Source organism: Rhinolophus sinicus, chromosome 8 (genome assembly GCF_057876585.1).
Source record: "Rhinolophus sinicus isolate RSI-liver-muscle chromosome 8, RSI-T2T, whole genome shotgun sequence".
Classification (NCBI taxonomy): domain Eukaryota; kingdom Metazoa; phylum Chordata; class Mammalia; order Chiroptera; family Rhinolophidae; genus Rhinolophus; species Rhinolophus sinicus.
The window spans coordinates 35438330-35460907 of NC_142508.1; the positions used below are offsets into that span (position 1 = coordinate 35438330).

The window sequence follows — 22578 nt, forward strand, 5'->3', positions numbered from 1 at the left end:
TGTTTATAACAATGAGGTGACTTTTGGAAATCCCCACGGATGATCAGTCTACTTGTTGTGGGAGCCAAACATAATTATTGGGTTGGAATTTCAGCCCCACCTCCTGAACTCTTGGGAGGGGGGAGGGGCTAGAGTTTGAGTGTAATCACCAATGGCCAGTGATTTAATCAATCATGCCTATGTAATGAAACTTACATAAAACCCAAAAGTAGAGTATTCTGAGAGCTTCCAGGTTAGTGAACATGTGGAGAATAGGGTGGGGTGGGGGGTGGCATGCTGGGAAGAGCATGGAAGCACCTGGCCCTTTCTCCATACTTTGCCCTCTCTGTCCTTTCATCTGGCTATACTTACATTATATTCTTTCTTAATAAGTCAGTGATGTAGTAAGATGTTATCTCATATATGATTCACCAATATTTTTTCCTATTCCATGGATTGTCTTTTCACTTAATTGAGTGTATTTTTTTTGTGCACAATAGTTTGTTATTTTGATGTAGTTCAATTTACCTGTGTTTACTTTGGTTGCCTGTCTTTATGGTGTCATATCTGATAAATTATTGTTGAATCCCATGTAAGTTTTCCTCCTATGTTTTCTATGAGTTTTATAGTTTTTGGTCTTTTGTTTTGGTGTTTGTTTCATCTTTGGTTAATTTTTGTATATGGTGTAAGGAATTGGTCCCAGTTTATTATTTTGTATGTTTATATCCCATTTTCTTAGCACCTTTGGTTGAATAACGTGACTTTCCTTCATTGAGTGGTCTTGATACCCTTGTGGAATATTGTTAGACCATATATACCTGAGTTTCTCTCTGACATCTCTATATTCTGTTCTGCTGGTCTCTCTGTCTTTATTCCAGTATGACATTGTTTTCATTAGTATAGATTTGTAATAAGTTCTGAAATAAGGAAGTGTGTCTTTCAACTTTATTTTTTCAAGTTTCTTTTTCCAATTAGAGTCTCTTGAGACTTTATATGAAGCTTATGATGGATTTATGTATTTTTTCAAGAAAGTTATTGTAAATTTCCCGAGAATTACATTGAATCTGTTGATATTGGTTAATATTGACAGCTTGACAATATTGTCTTCAAATCTGTAAACTTGGGATATCTTTGCATTTGTTTGTGTTTTCTCTAATTTTTTTCCAGCAGTTTTTCATTAACAGTACACAAATTTTCCCTTTCTTTCATAAGTTTATGCATAAATGTTTTATTTTTGATGTTATTGTAATGGAATTGTTTAGTCAATTTCCTGTTCGATTGTTCTTTGTTAATGTATAGAACCAAAATCGATTTTTGCATTTTGATTTCATATCTTGCAACTTTTCTGCATTCATTCATTAGTTCTAGCAGTGTTTTTTTTTTTGCAGAGTTTTCATGTTTTGACATATTAGATTATATCACCTGTGAATAGAGAAAATGTTGCTTCCTCTTTTTCTATTTGGATACCTTTTATTTCTTTTTTCTTTTTAACTTTTTATTTGTTTAAGTGTGTTTTCCCAGGACCCATAAGCTCCAAGTCAAGTAGTTGTTTCAATCTAGTTGTGGAGGGCGCAACTCACAGTGGCCATGTGGGGATCAAACTGGCAACCTTGTTAAGAGCACGGCCTCCAACCAGTTGAGCTAACCGGCTGCCCCTTATTTCTGTCTCTTGCCTCTTTGTCCTGGCTAGGGCTTCCAGTATCATTGTTTACAGAAATATTGGGAGTAATTATGTCTGTCTTGTTCCTGATCTTAGAGGAAAAGCTTTGAGTCTTTCACCTTTGAGTATGATGTCAGCTGTGGGCTTTTCATATGTATCGTCTTTTGTGTTGAGGGAGTTAATTTTTATTCCTAGTTCATGGAGTGTTTATCATGAAAAGAGAACTTTTATCAAATGCTTTTTCTGCATCAGTTGAGATGATCATGTGTTTTTTTTTTCATTCGTTCTTTTACTGTGCAGTATTACATTGAATGATTTTCATATGTTGAACCATACTTGCATTCCAAGGACACATTCCACCTTAGTCATAGTGTATAATCCTTTTAATGTGCTGTTTAATATGATTTATTATTGTTTCACTGATACTTTTTCATCAGTATTCATTGGGGATATTGATCTGTGGTTTTCTTGTACAGTAGTACCTCAGTTTTCTAACGTCTCCATTGAAGAACATTTTGGTTTATGAACGCCGTAAACCCAGAAGTAAATGCTTTAGTTTTCGAACACAACTCAGAAGTCAAACATGTCACACAGCTTCCGCTGAGTGCAAGATCCTGAGGCCTAGCTGTCGGCTGTTTTTGAACATTTCAGAACTCATGGATTATGTTTGAAAACCGAGGTACCACTGTATTGTCTTTGTCTTACTTTGATATTAGCGTAATTCTGGCCTCCTACGATGAGTTTGGAAGTGTTCCCTCTTCAATTTTTAGCGAAGTGTTTAAGGAAGATTTGTGTTAATTCTTTTTAAATGTTGGGAAGAATTTTGCAGTGAAGCTATGTAGCTTTTCTTTGTTAAATGTTTTTTGATTAGTTATTTAATCTCCTTACAAGTTACAGGTCTGTTCATATTTTTTATTCTTGCTTTAGCTTTGGTAGGTTGTGTGTGGTTTGTTTTGTTTTGTTTTAGGAATTTATTAATTTCTTCTAGATTATCCAATATTTAGGCATAGAATTGCCCATTGTATTCTCTTATAATGGTTTTGATTTCTGTAGGATCAGTTATAAGCAAGTATAATGTCCCTTCTTTCATTTCCAATTTTAATTATTGGAGTCTTCTCTCTTTATTTCTTAACCTAACGAAGGGTTTTTCAATTTTGTTGAACTTTTGGAAGAACCAACTCTTAGTTTTGTATTCTTTCTTATTTTTTATGCTCTATGTTTATCTCTAATCTTACTCTTTTCCCCCCTTCCTCTTGTTAGTTTTGGCTCTCTCTCTTCTTTTGAAATCTTCTATTTGGAAATCTTTTTTATGCAATGGTAAGCCAGGATCTCTTTGAATATTCTTTTGTACTTTCTTTTGTTCCTAGCTTTTAACATATAACATACTGTAAATTTAAAGTGTACATGGTGATATTTGATATACATGTATATTGCTAAATAATTACCATAGTAGGTTAATTAACATGACCATCATAATTTATTCATCTTATTACTGGAAGAATGTATTCTAATTAACATCCCATTCCTGCCACTCACACTGCCCCTGGAAACCACTGTTTCTCCTCTTTTTCTATTTGGCTTTCTTTTTCTTTTTTTTTTTTTAGATTCCACAGAAAGCTGTAGAAGAAAGCTGTAGAAGTGAAATTATACACTATTTGTCTTTCTCTGTTTGAATTATTTCACATAGCATAATGTCATCATAGTTCATTTATTTATTTATTTACCTGTTGTTGGACACTTGATTGGTTTCCATGTATTGGCTTTTGTACATAATGCTGCAATGAGCATGGGTTTGCAGGTATGTCTTTGAGATAGTGATATATATATATATATATATATATATATATATATATATATATATATATATATATATATTCCAAGAAATGCAATGGCTTGATCATGTGGTTTTCCTTTTTTTGAATATTTTGAGGAACCTCCATACTGCTTTCCATGGTGGCTGCACCAATTTACATTCCCACCAACATTGCACTAGTGTTCTCTCTCTCCCATATCCTCATCAATGCTTGTCTCTGATTTTCTTTTTTTTTTCTTCACATTTTTATTCTTTTATTCTTTTTTTTTTTTTTGTGGGAGTGGGGAAGGTGAACAGGACTTTATTGGGGAACAGTGTGTACTTCCAGGGCTTTTCCAAGTCAAGTTGTTGTCTTTTCAATCTTAGTTGTGGAGGGTGCACAGGTCAGCTCCAGGTCCGGTTGTTGTTGTCAGTTGCAGGGGGCACAGCCCACCATCCCTTGCGGGAGTTGAGGAGTTGAACCAGCAACCTTGAGGCATCTGGTACTGGCCCGTGTGGGAATCGAACCGGCAGCCTTCGGTGTTAGGAGCACGGAGCTCCAACCGCCTGAGCCACCAGGCGGGCCCCTGAAACTTTTATTTAGGAACTCATTAATAAGAAAACTATGGTCTTTTTATATCTTGTAGATATCTGTCCTCCATATGTGATCAAGAAATTAAAACCAACAAGACCCAATAATACAAGAGAAATCTTCCAAATAGTGATGTTTAGAAGACATGACAGCCATGTAATAAAAAATGTTCCCTTCAGAGAAATACAGAAAAATATGCATGACTTTGCATGTCAGTGGAGAGATGATGAAACAAATTACCAAGGAATGCCTATAACTCATAAAAACCATCTTCCTGATAGGAGAGATCAACATGGTAGAAAGCAAGCAGGAAATAAGCCTATTCAAAATAGGCTTGGACTAAGCTTCTAGTCACATCTGGCTGATGTAGAGATAATTCATCATGAAGGGAAAACTTATGAATGTAAAGTAACTGAGAAGTCTATCAACAATACTTCCTCTGTTTCTCCACTTCAAGGAATGCCTCCTAGTGCCCAAGCCCACATTTCTAATATATATATATATATATATATATATATATATATATATATATATATATATATATATATATGGGAATGACCTTAGGAATCGTTCAATACTAATAACAGACCAGAAAGCATGAAGGAAAAATTCTTACAAATGTAATGATTGTGGCAAAGAATTTAGGGTGCGTTCAACCCTAACTAGACATCAGATAATCCATACTGGAGAAAAACCTTACAAGTGTACTGAGCGTGGTAAAACTTTTCATAGAAAATCACATCTGGCAAGTCATCAGAGCATTCATACAGGAGAGAAAAGATACAAATGTAACAAGTGTGGCAAAGCCTTTAGGGTGTGGTGGAGCCTAACTTACAATCAGTTCATCCATACTGGAGAAACACCTTACAAATGTAGTGAGTGTGGCAAAGCCTTTAGGGTGTGGTCAAGCCTAACTTATCATCAGGTACTGCATACTGGAGAGAAACCTTACAAATGTAATGAGTGTGGCAAGGTTTTAGTAAAAAAATCAAACCATGTACATCATCAAAGCATTAATACTGGTGAAAAACCTTACAAAGTAATGAGTGTGAAAAGGTCTTTAGTCAGAAATTCCACCTTACAAGTCATCAGAGAATTCATATAGGAGACAAACCATACAAATGTAAGAAATGTGGCAAGGCCATTTGTGTGCGTTCAAACCTGTCTAAACATCAGTTAATCCATAGTGGAGACAAACCTTACAAATGTAATGAATGTTGCAAAGCCTTTGTTGTGTGTTCATACCTGACTAGACATCAGTTTATCCATAGTGGAGACAAACCTTACAAATGTAATGAATGTTGCAAAGCCTTTATTGTGTGTTCACACCTGACTAGACATCAGTTTATCCATAGTGGAGAGAAACCTTACAAATGTAATGACTGTGGCAAGGTCTTTGTACAGAAATCACACCTTACAGATCATCAGAGAATTCATACTGTATAGAAACCTTACAAATGTAATGTGTGTGGCAAAGCCTTTAGTGAGCATTCAAACCTAACCAGACATCAGGTAATCCATAGTGGAGAGAAACATTACAAATGTACCAACTGTGGCAAGGTCTTTAGTTACACCTCACCCCTTGTAAGACATCTGAGAATACATACTAGACATCTGAGAGAAAAACCTTAAAAATGTCACAAGTATGACAAAGTCTTTAGTGTGAGCTGAACCCTAACTTACCATACTGGCGAGAGACTTGATAAATGTACTGGATGTGGAAGGCTTTTAGGTATTGCCTTAAACTTGGGGTTCATCCAGTAGTTCATATTTGCACATGCAGTGAATGTGGCAAAACTTTAAATTAGAGCTCACTCTCTACTGGATATATGAAAATGCATCCAGGAGAGAAATCACACAAATTAGTGTGTGGCAAGATTTTTACAGGTGCAATGAGTGTGACAAAGGCATTACTTTGAGTTCAAGTATTAATCAACAGCAGAGACCCCATAGGGAAGAGAAGTTATGTAAATGTATGTGGCAGAGCCTATTTCCAGGTCTCACAATTCACTGGACATCAGAATATACATCCTTGAGAGAAACCACACAAAATTGATGTGTGTGTTAATGCTTTTACCCAAAGGTCAAAAGTGTGGGACATCAGAGGATTCATACTGGAGAGCAACCTTACAAATTTGAATGTCATAGGCTCTTCACCAAATGTCTATGCCTTTGGAGTAATGACAAAATTCACACAGGATGGAAACTACACTACCGTTTCACTGAAAATAAGACCTAGCCGGACCATCAGCTCTAATGCATCTTTTGGAGCAAAAATTAATATAAGACCCAGCATTCTATTATATTATACCCAGACTTATATTAAAATAAGACCAGGTCTTATATTAATTTTTGCTCCAAAAGACACATTAAAGCTGATGGTCCAGCTAAGTCTTATTTTTGGGAAAACACGGTGATATACTGAACATGGAAATACTAGGAAACTGTCCTCAGGATTCATTTAAGATTTCATACTGGGGAGAACCCTTACAAGTGTAGTGAATTTAAGCAAGTCTCACAACTGACCACACAGTCAGCATTCCATACTAGGAATAATTACCGTATTTCCCCGAAAATAAGACCGGGTCTTATATTAATTTTTGCTACAAAAGATGCATTAGAGCTTATTTTCAGGAGATATCTTATTTTTTTCATGTACAACAATCTACATTTATTCATTCATGTACAAAAATCTACATTTATTCAAATACAGTCATGTCATCTTCTTCTGGAACATCGTCATAATTCTCCAAACCCCTAATTCCAGCTTGAATTTCTTGCAGCTCCATGTCCTGTATAACCATTGGCCCTAATCTCTCATGTCCAGGAAAACAGCTCTCCTTAAATGAGCACTTCTTGTCCATTTAGCCTGCTCGTAGTGCATTGGCAACACAGCTCTCAGTGATTTTATCCCATGAATCCTTCACTTAAGTCACGACCTCTTGCAGGCTAGGCTTCACAAAGTTTCCACGCTGATTTCTCTCCATTTTATTTTCAATGTAGTCATTTATTTCCATGGGCAAATCGTCCTTGAATGGCTTGTTTATTGCAATATCAAGAGTCTGGAGATAGGCAGTCATTCCTGCAGGAATCATTATTTGATCTATTCTTCTCTCTACAAGAAAGTTCTTCATGTCTTTAGTGCGGTGAGTGCTGGCTGAATCCCAGACTAGCAGACCTCTTTGGCCACCTCACAAAACAAGTGGCAGCATTAAATCAACCCACTTCCTTATAACTGTTTATGTGCACCAGGCTTTTTCGGTTTCAAGAACATAAATGCCTGAAACACGTCCAACCTTATCTTTCTTGCCCTTAGTGATGATTAGAGATGGGGCTGTTTTTCCATTCAGACGAATTGCCAAAATACAGGTAACACGTGTACTTTCATAACCAGTGGAGGGAATGTAGATTGACGAGGCACCCCTCTGATCAATTGTCGTTTGAGATCCTTGGCCTATAAACACTGCAGTTTCATCCATAGCAATCATGTTGGAGAGTTGGTATTTAGAAAAGTCGATGCCGTCAACAAAGGACTTGAATGCAGGTGTGTGTTTAAATAACTCCAGTATCTTTCAGCTTGAACAGTGTTGTCGATCTTAGAGGCAGTTCATATCACTGAAGGAAGCCATCCAGCAAGTGTTGTGATGCTTTGAATTCTTCTGGGATATTTCTAACTGTGGTGCCACTGCAAGGGCAAATGCCTGAATGTCAGCCCTGAGCACAACCAAAGCCTTTGCTCTCCTGTCAGCAACCCATTCACAGATGATGTCTTCCAGCTCAGGAAATAATGGTTGCCGACCTGATCCACACTTGCGCTTCTTAGCATTTCCCTTGTCCACCTGTTGAATGAGGTTATCGTACTCTGCTCGCCATTTTCAGACCATTCGGAGATCCAACTTATTCTTTTTGTAGAAAGCTGTAAGATTCTTGCCCTGGGAGTCCTCCACAATTCCTTTCTTGTACTCAATGGGATGGCTCTTTCTTTTTGCACTCATCTTGTCTGGGGGTCAAAATATTGTTCCCTTTAAATCTACCATTAAATCAAGTGTTAATTGAAGACTTACGAGACAGGAGTGGCAACAAAAATAATGACAAGTTAAGAATGATGGTCCACGCAAAAGCAACAAAAAATTGCAGGCACCAAAATTCAGAAAACGTTTCTTTATTTCGCATGAGTGCATTAAGTACATCCATTACAATGCACGATGTATTGAATTATGAAGATTCATATTAGACACAATCACGTCCGTTCGTTATCAAGTGCGCACATTATTTATTCTGTACTCCAACTGGTCATTGGGCAATCAGTCTCTAGTTCATCTGTTTAGATAGGTGTTTACCTCTCACCCAAAGGCGCCCATTTGGGTACTTACAAATATTTAATTATAATTTATATTATAATTTATTTTAAGTATTAGTGTCAATAATTTAATTATATATTAATATTGTTATTTTAAAATTCAATATGTTCATTGTGTGTTGTAATTGATGTACTAAATGTGTCTGTCTGGCTGACGATCTTAACTGGGGCTTATTTTGGGAGTAGTGCTTATATTACGAGCATCCTGAAAAATCATGCTAGGGCTTATTTTCCAGTTAGGTCTTATTTTTGGGGAAATATGGTAAGTCTCTAGTTCTCTGAGATTAACCCGTGACATTATATGCTTCAGAACAATTACAAAGCAAACTTTTAAAATTCAGGACATGGTATATATCACAGGAACAAAGATGTGTACAAACAGCCCATTATTTTTAATGTTTATAATATTTAGTTATTTGACTTTTCTGGAAAAGACTATATTACTATTTATGATTTTTAACCTGAAGTTCAAAGTCTGTTGAACTTACAAGCCTTTCATGATGGTCCCTGGGAAGCAATCAATACAATGAAAGGGCCTACTTCATTAGGCATTGTTCATTCATATCCATATCCCCTGGAAAAACAAAGACACTGAATATCAGATTCATTATTGTATGAATTAGCATCAGGAAGGCAGAGAGTAATGTTAAACTATGTTACCAGTCTTCATACAAAGTAGGCTTAGGATGCCCACCTCTAGACAAGCCCCTGTAGGTCATAGGAAAGAATACCAAACAGACCAAGAAACAGCAGGCTGGACATTGAGGGCTGGGTTTTTCATGGGAGGAGAGTGATAGGTTACTGGGGGGTGATTCTGTGGTAGAAATAATGCAGAGGAAATGGTGACTTTTTTCCATTGACTGGCAATAACTTGTATATCAATAGTAATGAAAAATTTGTTTTGCTCTTGGAAATTGTAGAGAGCAGTAATCTGAGAGAGCACCTAAATGAAAAGAACCGGAAAGGTTGTGTGTGTGTGTGTGTGTGTGTGTTTCCCACCTAAGGGCTGGCATTACTTCTTGCCCGTGTTATTGGGAATGTATATTTGGGCTCATGTTTTTAATGAATACAGTTAATCATTTTTCATAACCCTGAATGAATCATGTTACTTGTATGAACACTGTTATATTCCACCTCCATAGGGTACTTCATAATAAACGAGAAGTGCTTTGGGCTCTCGAGGTTGAAGGAATTGATAACAATTTCCTTCCATCGTGGGATCAAGGAACATACAATTTATGGGTCACGTACTTGCACTTGAGTTATTCCCTCCACATTCTGGCTCATGACATTTCTTACACTATAATAAAAATACAATAGTGGTGCAATTTCAGACTGTGATCTCTAAAACCTGCCTCACATTTATGAATATACACTATAGGATTATATTTATGTCCTCAGTTTTACCAAAGTACAACCCATCGTATACTCCTTGATTTACATGAAGTGAAAATAGAAGCAAATATGGAAAAAATATGAAATCAACATTTCAGGAATAAGTATAAATCTTTTGAGCTTGGAGCACTCAATGAAATAATTTAGGTGAGCAGTATACAATGAGAACATTTTGTTGTTGGGAAAATTGGAAATTTCATATATTCACTCTCAAAACATTTTTGTTAATTTGCACTTGTAACCATTCACAACAGAGTGGAACCCCGTCCAAAACTTGGTTTGCATATAGAGACTGATGACACCATACACTCAAATGTTAAGAGATTACTTTTTATATAAAAAAGCTTGCTTTCTGAAAGTAGTGTTATGTGTTCTTTCATGTCAGGCAAATCAGAGTTAAAACCATAGGTCGGGCCAGCCCGGTGGCTCAGGTGGTTGCAGCACCGTGCTCCTAATGCCGAAGGCCACCAGTTGGATTCCCACATGGACCAGTGAGCTGCACCTGCTACAGCTAAGATTGTGAACAACAACTCTCCCTGGAGCTGGGCTGCTGTGAGCAGCTGGAGGTTGGCGTGAGCTGCTGTGTGCTGCTGCGGGCTGCTGTGTGCTTCTGTGTGCTGCCATGAGTGGCCAGCAGCCATCGTGAGTGGCTGGCAGCCAGCAAGAGCTGCTGTGAGCTGCTGTGAACAGACGACCAAAGACTGGCGACCAGCTGCCTCAGTGGAGGGGAGCGCAAGGCTCATAATACCAGCATGGACCAGGGAGCTGTGTCCTACACAACTAGACTGAGAAACAACGGCTTGAATTGGAGGAGGGGCAGGAGGAGGGGGAAAAAAGGGTGGGACGGAAGAAAAACAAAAAGAAACCATAGGTCAATTTAATATGAGATTAAATACTACAGAAATAAACTATGAACCAACCATCAGTGTGGATTACACCACAGTGTATTAGCGGCACTCAGATTAGTATGGTTTTTAGGACCAATCGTTTATCTCCACACACTAAGTGCATTTGTCAGGAGTTATTCCTCCTACGCTATCTTTTCCACTGGACTAATTCCTACCCTGCAGGAATCCCTTTTTGTGCTGTGAGCACTTACCCCATCTTCTCATCCACCTCTTTCCCATACAGACTCTGGCTCTCCCACTGAAATGGGTAAAGATTCATTGGGTTCCTTCATGTTGCCTGGACTGCAGTTTCCACCCCATTGTGACAATAAAAAATGTCTTCACATATTTGGGGCTATTTCCTAGGAGAGGTGTGACCACTCCTGGGTGTCACCTGCATCCATGTAGAAGTCAGAAAAGCAAAAGATAACATGCCATGTTGTTTTCAATTGCATATGAAAAAATATGACAATGAAGACCTGACATCGGAAATGAAGAAACTCATTTGCAAGCAGGATTTAAAAGGCGTAACTGTGTCTTAGACTGGTAAAACTTACCATTTAGAAAAGGTGAGAATGGCAGAGGTAGTATCTTTGTGAGGTGGAGCTGTTTGGGTCAGGCCCTAAGCCTCATCCTACCTGAGACCCTCTCGGGAAAACAAGTCAAGGGGAGGAAAAGGAGCCACTAATGCCAGAAGCAAGACAAGAGATGGAACCTTAGGGGGCCAGGGTAAGTGGGGGAAACATGGGAGTAGAGGTGCTTCCTGGGGTGGGGGAATGGCACTACAGTGTCTCTCCCTTCCCTGTTCCACCCCAGCTCCAGCCCTGGCCTTTTGTTTTCTTCCCTCTCCTCCAAGGCCGAAGCTGTGGCCCTGGCCTTGTCATCATGTTCCTGTGTCCCCTGCATGTTCCCCACCCTTCACCCTCTCCTTTTGTGCAGATCCCATTACAATACATTTTAAATAAAAACGTGGAAAAAAATGCTTTGTGGGTCAAGGGCAATTGAAACTCAAAACATAGCATAGTCATGTAGTGATGTCACAGAAATGGTGGCATGAGGGGTGCTCTTGAAATCTGTGGAAGTTACAACAAATTGAATGACTATAATTCAACAAATAATTCTCTGCTCATCACACAGGAGCAACTAAGAGACCTGCACAATGAATCACCTGAAGGTGTGCGAATTGGGCGAGTAGGGTAGGAAGAAAAGGGGAAGTGTGGAGACGCTGCTGACAGGAGGGTTATGGGCCCCAGGACACAGACTGGAGACCACAAGGACCATGGGAAAAGGAAAAATCCAGGCTTTGGGCTCTCTCCCTGTGCCCTGCAGTCCTGCCTGAAGGATTAGCACGTAAGATTGCTGTGCCCAGCTGAGAACTGTGGCTTAAACCTCACAGCTAGGCAAGAACCAGAAAAGACTCAAGCCTGTACATCTCCCCCTGACCCTCCCAGAGTTCGCGCCACCCCCGCCGTCCCAGAGTTACAAGCAGTCTCCAGAAGAAGCAGGAGCAGTGTCTGTCAGATTACAGAACAGAATAACTGCAACTACAGCCACTGAGACACAGGTCTAGCATCAGGTTGCAGAGGCAGCTCTGGGTTTTCAGATGCTCAGAAATCTATTGCCTTCCATATCTCCCCTTGTAAGACCCAGGCAACCTGCTCACACAAAAGAAGCCCACCTTCTGGTGGTTGGCTTTGGTGTTTTCAGCACAAGTTTGTGTGGGTGAGAGCAGAAACTGCACTGACTTTGTAAAAACTACCGAGCACACCCTATTGCCCCGCCCATCTAGAATTGCATTGCCAGGGGCACTCTGGGTGCCTGGTGACCAACCCCACCTCCACAAGACCCAGAGGAGATTTTTTACAGCTGTGGACAACTTGGAGATAGCTGGTGAACGTTAAGCCAAGACCTGAGCATTTTTCTTTTTTTCCTTCCTTTTTTCCTTTCTCTTTGTTTCTTTTATTTCTCTCTCTCTCTCTCTCTCTCTCTCGCTCTCTCTCTCTATTTTTATATTTTCGTTTGTGTTGAGTGTTTGTTGTTTCTATGTGTGAGTGTATTTGGTTTTCTTTGTTGTGGTTGTTGGTTTGTTTTGTTCTGAAATTGCCCTGCACAAGAGCCCCGCCCATGAGGCACAAGAATCAACACACCCAGAGGCCACCTTCAGAACAAACCAGAGGACTACCTGTTTGACCTACAAGCAGCACGCACAAAGGGAATTCTCAACAGGCACAAGAGCCTGTAGGGCCAAAGCCTCTGCTGAAGGATCAGTCCTCACACAACAGCTCACACACTGTGGGCATAGCCAATCATCATAGCTACTCAGCCTGGGCGTCATTCCCACCCACTGACAAGCCAGAAGCAATCAAGGCTCAACTACAACAGGAGAACACACACAAATCAAGGGATACCTCTGGAATATATGAACAGGAGATTAGGGAGACTGAGCAATTTGACTACAAAGGACACATACTACATAAGGTCACCCAGCAAAGACTCAGAGACATAGATGATCTACCTAATACATGGAAACAAACGCAGAGCAATAGCCAGAATGAGGAAACAAACACATCCCAAATAAAAGAACAAAAGAAACCTCAAAAGATGGAACTAAATGAAATGGAGGCAGTCAATCTATCAGATACAGAGTTTAAAATACTACTAATAAGAATGCTTACAGAACTTAGTGACAATTTCAACAAAGAAATAGCAAGCATAAAGAAGGATACAGAAACCATGAAAAATGAACAGTCAGAAATAAAGACTACAATAACTGAAGTGAAGGACACACTAGAAAGAATCACCAGCAGATTAGATGAAACAGAGGATCAAATCAGTGATCTAGAAGACAAAGTAGTAGAATTCACCCATTCAGAAAATAAAATGAAAATGAATAAAAAACAATGAAAATAGTTTAAGGGTCCTGTGGGACAACATCAAGCGCGACAACATTCATATCATAGGAATACCAGAAGGAGAAGAGAGGGAGCAAGGGATACAGAACATATTTGAAGAAATAATGACTGAAAACTTCCTTAACTTGGTGAAAGAAAATGACATACAAGCCCAGGAAATGCAGAGAGTTCCAACTAGATATCCCCAAACAGGTCCACACCAAGACACCTCATAGTTAAAGTGGCAAAGGTTAAAGACAAAGAGAGAATCCTAAAAGCAGCAAGAGAAAGACAGAGGGTTACATACAAGGGAGCTCCCATAAGACTATCAGATGACTTTTCTACAGAAATTTTGCAGGCCAGAAGGGAGTGGCAGGAAATATTCAAAGTAATGAAAAACAAAGGCCTACGACCAAGATTGTGCTACCCAGCAAGGCTATCATTTAAAATTGAAGGAGAGATAAAGAGCTCCCTAGAAAAGAGGAAGCTAAAGGAATTTATTACCACCAAGCCAGTCTTGCAGGAAATGTTAAAAGGGCTTCTTTAAGCAGAAGAAAGGTGAAAACGAACTAATGAAGACTAGAAATATAAATAATAAAGGGGCAATAACTATGTATCTATCAATAATCATTTTAAATGTAAATAAATTAAATGATTCAATCAAAAGACATAGGATAGCTGAGTGCATACGAAAACAAGACCCATTCATATACTGTTTACAAGAGACCCACCTCAGATTACAAGACACACACAGACTGAAAGTAAAGGGATGGAATAAGATATTTCAAACAAATGGAAATGAGAAAAAACTAGAGTAGCAATACATATATTGGACAAAATAGACTTTAAAACAAACACTATAATAAAAGACCAAGAAGGGCACTACATAACAATAAAGGAATTGATCCAAAAAGAGGACATAACCCTAGTAAACAACTATGCACCCAACACAGGAGCACCTAAATATATAAAACAGACATTGACCAATATAAAGACAGAGATCAACAGTATCACTATCATAATAGGGGACTTCCACAACCTACTGACACCAATGGACAGATCCTTCAGACAGAAAATCAATATGGAAACAGTGGCCTGAAATGACATATTAGACCAGTTGGATTTAATAGATATTTTTGGAGCATTTGACCCCAAAGCGTCAGAATATGCATTTTTCTCAAGTGAACATGGAACATTTTCCAAGATAAGCCAGATGCTAGGCCACAAAACAAGTCTCAGTAAATTTAAGAAGATTGAAATCATATCAAGCATCTTCTCTGATCACAGTGCTATGAAACTAGAAAATAATTACAAGAAGAAAACCAGAAAACACACAAACACATGGAGGCTGAATAACTTGATACTAAATAATGAATGGGTCAACAATGAGATCAAGGAACAAATCAAGATATCTTGAGAAAATGAAAACATAATGACACAAAATCTATGAGATGCAGTGAAAGCAGTCCTTAGAGGAAAATTCATAGCGATGCAGGCCTACCTAAAGAAACAAAAATAATCTCAAATCAATAGTTTATCTCTACACTTAAGGGAACTGGAGAAAGAACAGCAAAATAAGCCCAAAGGGAATACAAGGAAGGAAATGATAAACATCAGAGTGGAAATAAATTAAGTAGAGGCCAAAAAGAAAAAAAAATACAAAAGATCAATGAAACCAAGAACTGGTTTTTAATAAAGATAAACAAAATTAACAAATCTTTAGCCAAACTCATGAGAGAGAGAGAGAGAGAGAGAGAGAGAGAGAACCAAATTAATAAAATCAGAAATGAAAGAGGAGAAGTGACAACAGACACCACAGAAACACAAAAAAATTTAAGAAAACACTACGAGCAACTGTACGCCAACAAATTAATCAATCTGGAAGAAATGGGTAAGTTTCTAGAAGTATACAATCTTCCAAGCCTGACTCAACAAGAAACAGGAAATCTGAACAGATTGATTGCTAACAATGAAACTGAATCAGTAATCAACATGTTCCCAACAAACAAAAGCCCTGGACGAGATAGCTTCACAGGTGAATTTTACCAAACATAGAAAAAAAGGAATTGTCACTTATTCTCCTCAAACTATTTCAAAAAATCCAGAGGGAGGGAAGGTTCCCAAGCTCATTTTATGAGGCCACTATCACCCTGATCCCGAAAACAAAGACATTGCAAAAAAATTAAACTGTAGGCCAATATCCCTAATGCGCGTAGATACAAAAATCCTCAACAAAATATTAACAAACCGAATTCAGCAATACATTAAAAAGATCATACACCACAATAAAATGGGTTTCATTCCTGGTGTACAAGGTTGGTTCAATATCCACAAATCAATTAACGTGATACACATTAACAAAATGAAAAATAAAAATCATATGGTCATATCAATAGATGCAGAAAAAGAATTGGACAAAATCCAGCAACAATTTATGATAAAAAAAAACTCTTAGCAAAGTGGGAATAGAGGCATCATATCTCAACATAATAAAGGCCATATATGATAAACCTACAGCTAACATCATACTCAATGGGGAAAAGCTAAAACCATTCCCTTTTAAGATCAGGAATAAGACAAGGTTGCCCACTTTCACCACTTTTATTCATCATACTTTTCAAAGTTCTAGCCACAGCAGTCAGACAAGAAATAGAAATAAAAGGCATCCAAATATGAAAGGAGGAAGAAAATTGTCATTATATGCAGATGACATGGTACTATATGTAGTGAACCCCAAAGACTCCATCAAAAAACTGTTAGAACTGATAAATGAATTTAGTAAAGTAGCAGTATATAAAATTAATATTCAGAAATCAGTTGCATTTGTATACACCAATAACAAACTATCAGAAGGAGAAATCAAGAAAACAATCCCATTTACAATTGCTTCAAAAGCAATAAAATGCTCAGGAATAAATTAAACCCAGGAAGTAAAAGACCTGTACTCAGAAAATTATAAGACATTGAAGAGAGAAATTAAAGAAAATATAAATAAATGGAAACATACACCAAGCTCATGGATAGGAAGAATTAATATAGTTAGAGTGTCCGTACTACCTAAGGCAATATTATAGATTCAATGCAATCCTTATCAAATTATCAATGACATTTTTCACAGAAATAGAATACATAATCCTAAAATGTATATGGAAAAATTAAAGGCCCCGAATACCCATGGCAATCTTGAGAAATAAGAACAAAGTGGGAGGTATCACTCTACCTGGCATCAAATCATACTACAAGGCTACAGTAATCAAAACAGTGTGGTATTGGATAAAAACAGGCACATAGATCAATGGAACAAAATAGAGAGCCCAGAAATAAATCCATGCCTATATGGTCATTTAATCTATGACAATGGAAGCAAGAATTTACATTGGTATAAAGAAAGTCTATTTAATAAATGGTGGTGGGATAACTGGACAGACATATGCAAAAATATGAAGCTGGACCACACTCTTATGCCATATATGAGAATAAACTAAAAATGGATTAAAGACTTAAATGTAAGACTTGAAACCATAAAACTCCTAGAAGAAAATACAGGAAGTAAATTTTCAGAGATTAACTTTAGTAATATATCCCCTTGGGCATGAGAAGCAAAATAAAAAATAAACATATGGGACTACATCAAACTAAAAAGATTTTCACAGCAAAGGAAACCATCAATAAAACAAAAAGACATCCTACAGAATGGGAGAATATATTTGTCAATGATACATCTGATGAGGGGCTAATATCCAAAATTTATAAAAATCTCATGCAACTCAACACCATAAAAACAAACAAACCAATTAAAAAATGGGCAGAGGATATGAATAGACCTTATTCTAAAGAGGACATACAGATGGCCAACAGACATATGAAGAAATGCTCAACTTCACTAATCTTTAGAGAAATGCAAATAGAGACCACAATGAGATACTACATCACTCCTGTGAGAATGGCTATCATCAATGAATCAACAAACAAATGCTGGCGAGGATGTGGAAAAAAGGGAACCCTTGTGCACTGTGGGTGCAGATTGGTGCAGCCACTATGGAAAACAGTGTGGAGGTATCTCAAAAAAACTGGAAATGGAACGACCTTATGACCCAGCAATTCCACTCCTGGGTATATATCTAAAGAAATCCAAAACTAACTTGAAAGAACATACGCACACCTATGTTTATTGCAGCGCTGTTCACAATAGTCAAGACATGGAAACAGCTGAAATGCCTGTTGATAGACGATTGGATAAAGAAACTGGTACGTTACACAATTGAGTATTACTTGGTCCTAAAGAAGAATGAAATCTTACCATTTGCAATGACATGGGTGGATCTAGAGAATATTATGCTAAGTGAAATAAGTCAGACATAGAAAGACAAATACCATGTGATCTTACTTATACGTGGAATCTAAAGAACAGAAGAAATGAACAAACAAAATGGAAATAGACTCAGAGATATAGGGGGGAAAAAACCTCTTGGTTGTTAGATGGGAGCGATGTGGGAACAGGGGAGAAGGTAAAGGGATTAGAAAGTTCAAATTAGTAGTCACGGAGATATGAAATACAGTATGGGGAATATAATCAATAATGTTGCAAAGTTTATGTAGGGGGCCAGATGGGCACTGGACTTATTAGGGAGACCACTTCATAGACTGTGTAGTCTATGTATTGCGCTAACTACTGGGCAATACACCTGAAGCTGAAGCTGAAGTTGAATAGTATGGAATCTCAACTATAATTATATATATATATATATATATATATATATATATATATATATATATATATATATATCACAGAATGTGGAGTACAGCATAGGGAATGCAGTCAATGGAATTGTAACAGATATATATGATGTCAGAGGGGTAGTAGATTGGGAAGGTTATCACTTTGTGAGAGGTGTAAATGAATGAGGTCAGACAATTAAGTTTGCGAACTCATCCTAGAAAAAGTGCTATGTATATCGTTGCTGAATGTCACCACAGTCACCTTCGAAGTACTCCCCTTGGGAAGCTATGCACTAATGCCAGCACCTAGCAGACACTTCAAAGCAATTTTGGAAGTCTTTTTCTGGAATGGCTATCAGAACTGTCGTCACATTACCCTTGATGTCCTGAATGTCATCAAAATGACTTCCTTTCAATATATCCTTTATCTTCAGGTAAAGAAAGAAGTCATTGGGGGCCAGATCAGGTGAGTAGGGAGGGTTCCAATACAGTTATTTGTTTACTGGCTAAAAACTCCCTCACAGACAGTGCCGTGTGAGCAGGTGCATTGTTGTGATACAAGAGCCATGAATTGTTGGTGAAAAGTTCAGGTAGTCTAACATTTTTACACAGCCTTTTCAGCATTCCAAATACTAAGCATGGTTAACTGTCCAGCAGTTTAAATGAAGGACAGGACCCCAATGCCCTTTTTTATTTATTTATTTATTTTTAAAAAATTTATTGGGGTGACAATTGTTAGTAAAATTACATAGATTTCAGGTGTACAATTCTGTATTACATCATCTATAAATCCCATTGTGTGTTCACCACCCAGAGTCAGTTCTCCTTCCATCACCATATATTTGATCCCAGTGCCCTTTGAAGTAATGTGCCGGTTGGTAAGATAGCTCCTGTGAAATTGCTCCCTTTGGACAAAATGGTTTAGTGAACAGAAACTACAAGTGTGGCTCTTCTAGGAAAACCTGAGAAGCATGAAGACCCTGGAATAAATCTAAAGAGATAGGCATGCCTCTCAAAAAGTGGAGGGTGGAGCTAATGGAAAGTGGATCTATTTAGTATCACAACATGTAACTTTTTATTTAAATTAAAATTTATTAGGGTGAGGGGCTGGCCCGGTGGCTCAGGCGGTTGGAGCTCTGTGCTCCTAACTCCGAAGGCTGCCAGTTCGATTCCCACATGGGCCAGTGGGCTCTCAACCTCAAGGATGCCAGTTCAACTCCTCGAGTCCTGCAAGGGATGGTGGACTCCGCCCCCTGCAACTAAGATTGAACATGGCACCTTGAGCTGAGCTGCTGCTGAGCTCCCGGATGGCTCAGTTGGTTGGAGCGCAGGCTCTCAACTACAAGGTTGCCAGTTCAATTCCTCGAGTCCCGCAAGAGATGGTGGGCTGCGCCCCCTGCAACTAGCAACGGCAACTGGACCTGGAGCTGAGCTGCACCCTCCACAACTAAGACTGAAAGGACAACAACTTGACTTGGAAAAAAGTCCTGGAAGTACACACTGTTCCCCAATAAAGTCCTGTTCCCCTTCCCCGATAAAAAAGAATCTTTAAAAAAAATTTTATTAGTGTGATAATGGTCAACAAAGCTACATAGGTTTCGAGAGTACAATTCTATAATACATCATCTATATATTGCATATGTGTTCACCACCCAGACTCAGTTCTCCTTCCATCACCATGTATTTGACCACCTTTTTTACTGTCTTCTACTATCCCCCATCCCCCATTCCCGCTTGTCCTCTGGTAACCACTAAACTGTTGTTTGCGCCTATGAGTTTTTGTTTCTTTATTTGTTTGTCTTGTTCCCATGTTGCCTTCAGTTTTATATCCCACATATCAGTGAAGTCATATGGTTCTCAACTTTTTCCGACTTATTTTCCTTAGCATAGTAATCTCAATATCCATCCATGTTGTCGCAAATGGTACTATTTCATCTTTTCTTATGGTAGAGTAGTATTCCATTGTGTATATATACCACATTTTCTTTATCCAATCATCTATCGAATGACAGTTTTTTTTATTTCCATGTGTTGGCCACTGTAAATAAAGCTGCAATGAATATCGGAGTACATATATCTTTATGGATAAATGTTTTCAGGTTTTTTGGGTAGATACCCAGGGGAGGGATTGCTGGATCATATGGTAATTCTATTCATAATTTTTTGAGGAACCTCCATATTGTTTTGCATAGTGGCTGTACCTATTTACATTCCCACCAACAGCGTATGAGGGTTCCTTTTTATCCACAGCCTCTCCAACACTTGATATTATTTGTCTTGTTGATGATAGCCATTCTAATAGGTGTGAGGTGATATCGTACTGTGGTTTTTGTTTGTATTTCTCTGATGATTAGTGATGTTGAGCACTTTTTCATATGTCTATTGGCCCTTACAATTCCTTCCCTTTCACCAGAATTAGTTGTGCTGTGAGTCTGTGGCTGTGCGGCTTCAGTTCTCAGGGCTGTAAATATTCTGTCCTTTAATTTGACACTGCTACTGTTTCTTCTGGAGCCCACTTCTAACACTGGGAGGGTGGGGTGGGGGGAGTAGCGGCTAGGCTCCATGTCTTTCTCTTCTGTTTTCTGTCTGAAAGTCAGGGCTTACATCACAGTTCTCACCCAAGGTCTCTGCCACAAACGCTGGGTTCAACTCTCTCATGTGCTGATCCCTCAGACAGGACTGTGGACCACAGCGGGTGCACCTGCAGCCTGAATTCTTTCCTCTCCCACGACTGTAGTAAGCTCTGGACTCTAGCGAGCTCCAGTCTGAGTCCTGTAGCCCTATGGACCGCATTTCTGCACTTGCCCCTTCCCACCTTCCTCTCTCGCCCAACTTGCCAACCTTTAGGTGATGAGATTTGTGGGTCCCTTGATGTGCCTGTGTGTCACGCAGGGAATCCTTTGTTGAATTATAGCTGTTCAATTTGTTGTAACTTCCAGGAGAGATTTCAAGAAGCACTCTTCATGCCGCCATTTCTGTGCCGTAATACCAAAAGTGTAATTATTTAATGTCCTGTTGTCCTGTTGAGAGTTCTACAAACTTGTCCTATAAAAAATTTGAGCTAATAGACTCACAATAATCTTTGGAACTATAGGTGTTAATGAGAAGGATGTAGCTGGGGAAAGATGCTTGTTTCACCAGGAATGAATGCATCATTTCTAATCCTGTATTACATGTGACTATGTGACATCGGGGAAAAGAAACAGAAAGACTGGCTATCCATTCAAGGGATAACTGGACTCAAGAAAGGATCCTTCTTCATTCCCATCCCCATGGACTAGGGCCCCAACTCCTTTGGGGAGGATTTATTGAGGTGTTATTTCTGTGTTCCACTGTAACATATTATGTGATGAGGACTCCACTCAGGGCTCTGAATCAGATGAATCTCATGACAGTCTTATAAGACATTTGTGATTGAAGTCATATGTAGGTAGGACTTTTAAACATTTTTTTGGGACACATGTAAATGTATGCTTTTGGGGGCAAATGAGGAACAAATTATTTCTGATGGAAGCTGCACTGCCATATGTTGTAGCATTATTCCCAATTATCATTCTCCTGTGATATTGTACATCTCTGCCCTTTGATAGTAACCTTCACTACTTCACCCAGGCCACCCTTCCTCCTTTGGGATGATTGTACTTCGTACCAACATCATGGCAAGCTTGACTGTGAGTTTTCGTGACTTCCTTGGTCAATTTGGTGTGAGTAGAGAGGGCATAATTCAATTTTAAAGGGACGCTTTAGGCATTTTTGTTTACTTTTAACTCCATCATTTTCTGCTTCTGTCCTGGATGAACTTAAATTTCCCAGAATTGAATTATGGGGCCATGCAAGTGTGGATGATGAGAGATATAATATGAGGAAGAAAGAAAGGTTTGTTGTTGTAAGCCAAAGAGAATTCAGGGGTATGTGCTACCACAGCTAAACTTCCAGAAAGCTGACTGGTATTCTTTCAATGACATTTTCTTTTTTCTGTACGCCCCTATCCTCCCAACGCTGAGATTACAGATGGGAGAGCATTATCTTCAGCAATTGAAATCTTGATTTCAAGAAATCTCTTCCTATATTATTATGCTCATTCATTTTGTTTTATCTTTTCAGTTTCCTTTATAATATCCATTTATTTTTAATTCATCGAGGAACATATTGTCTTTCATTGTCTAACAGCCCTCAGTGGCCTTATGGTGTCAGTTACATTTTCACCTTGTTTATCAAATGTCCATAAAGGACCTCACGCACCTTGCCCATGTTCACCTGCTGCCTTCACTTGACAGCCTCAGGACCTGATGAGCTGTTTTCA

General features: G+C 38.5%; 1 protein-coding gene across 1 annotated transcript; it reads left to right on the top strand.

The window, feature by feature from the left end:
• The first annotated feature begins 11 nt into the window (after positions 1-11).
• LOC148757489 (uncharacterized) lies at positions 12-12235 on the top strand. The gene is given in 4 exon segments (XM_088800726.1): positions 12-16; positions 4690-4996; positions 5080-5607; positions 12062-12235. Coding segments are annotated over 4 exon segments (1014 nt in total).
• The last annotated feature ends 10343 nt before the right edge of the window (positions 12236-22578 follow it).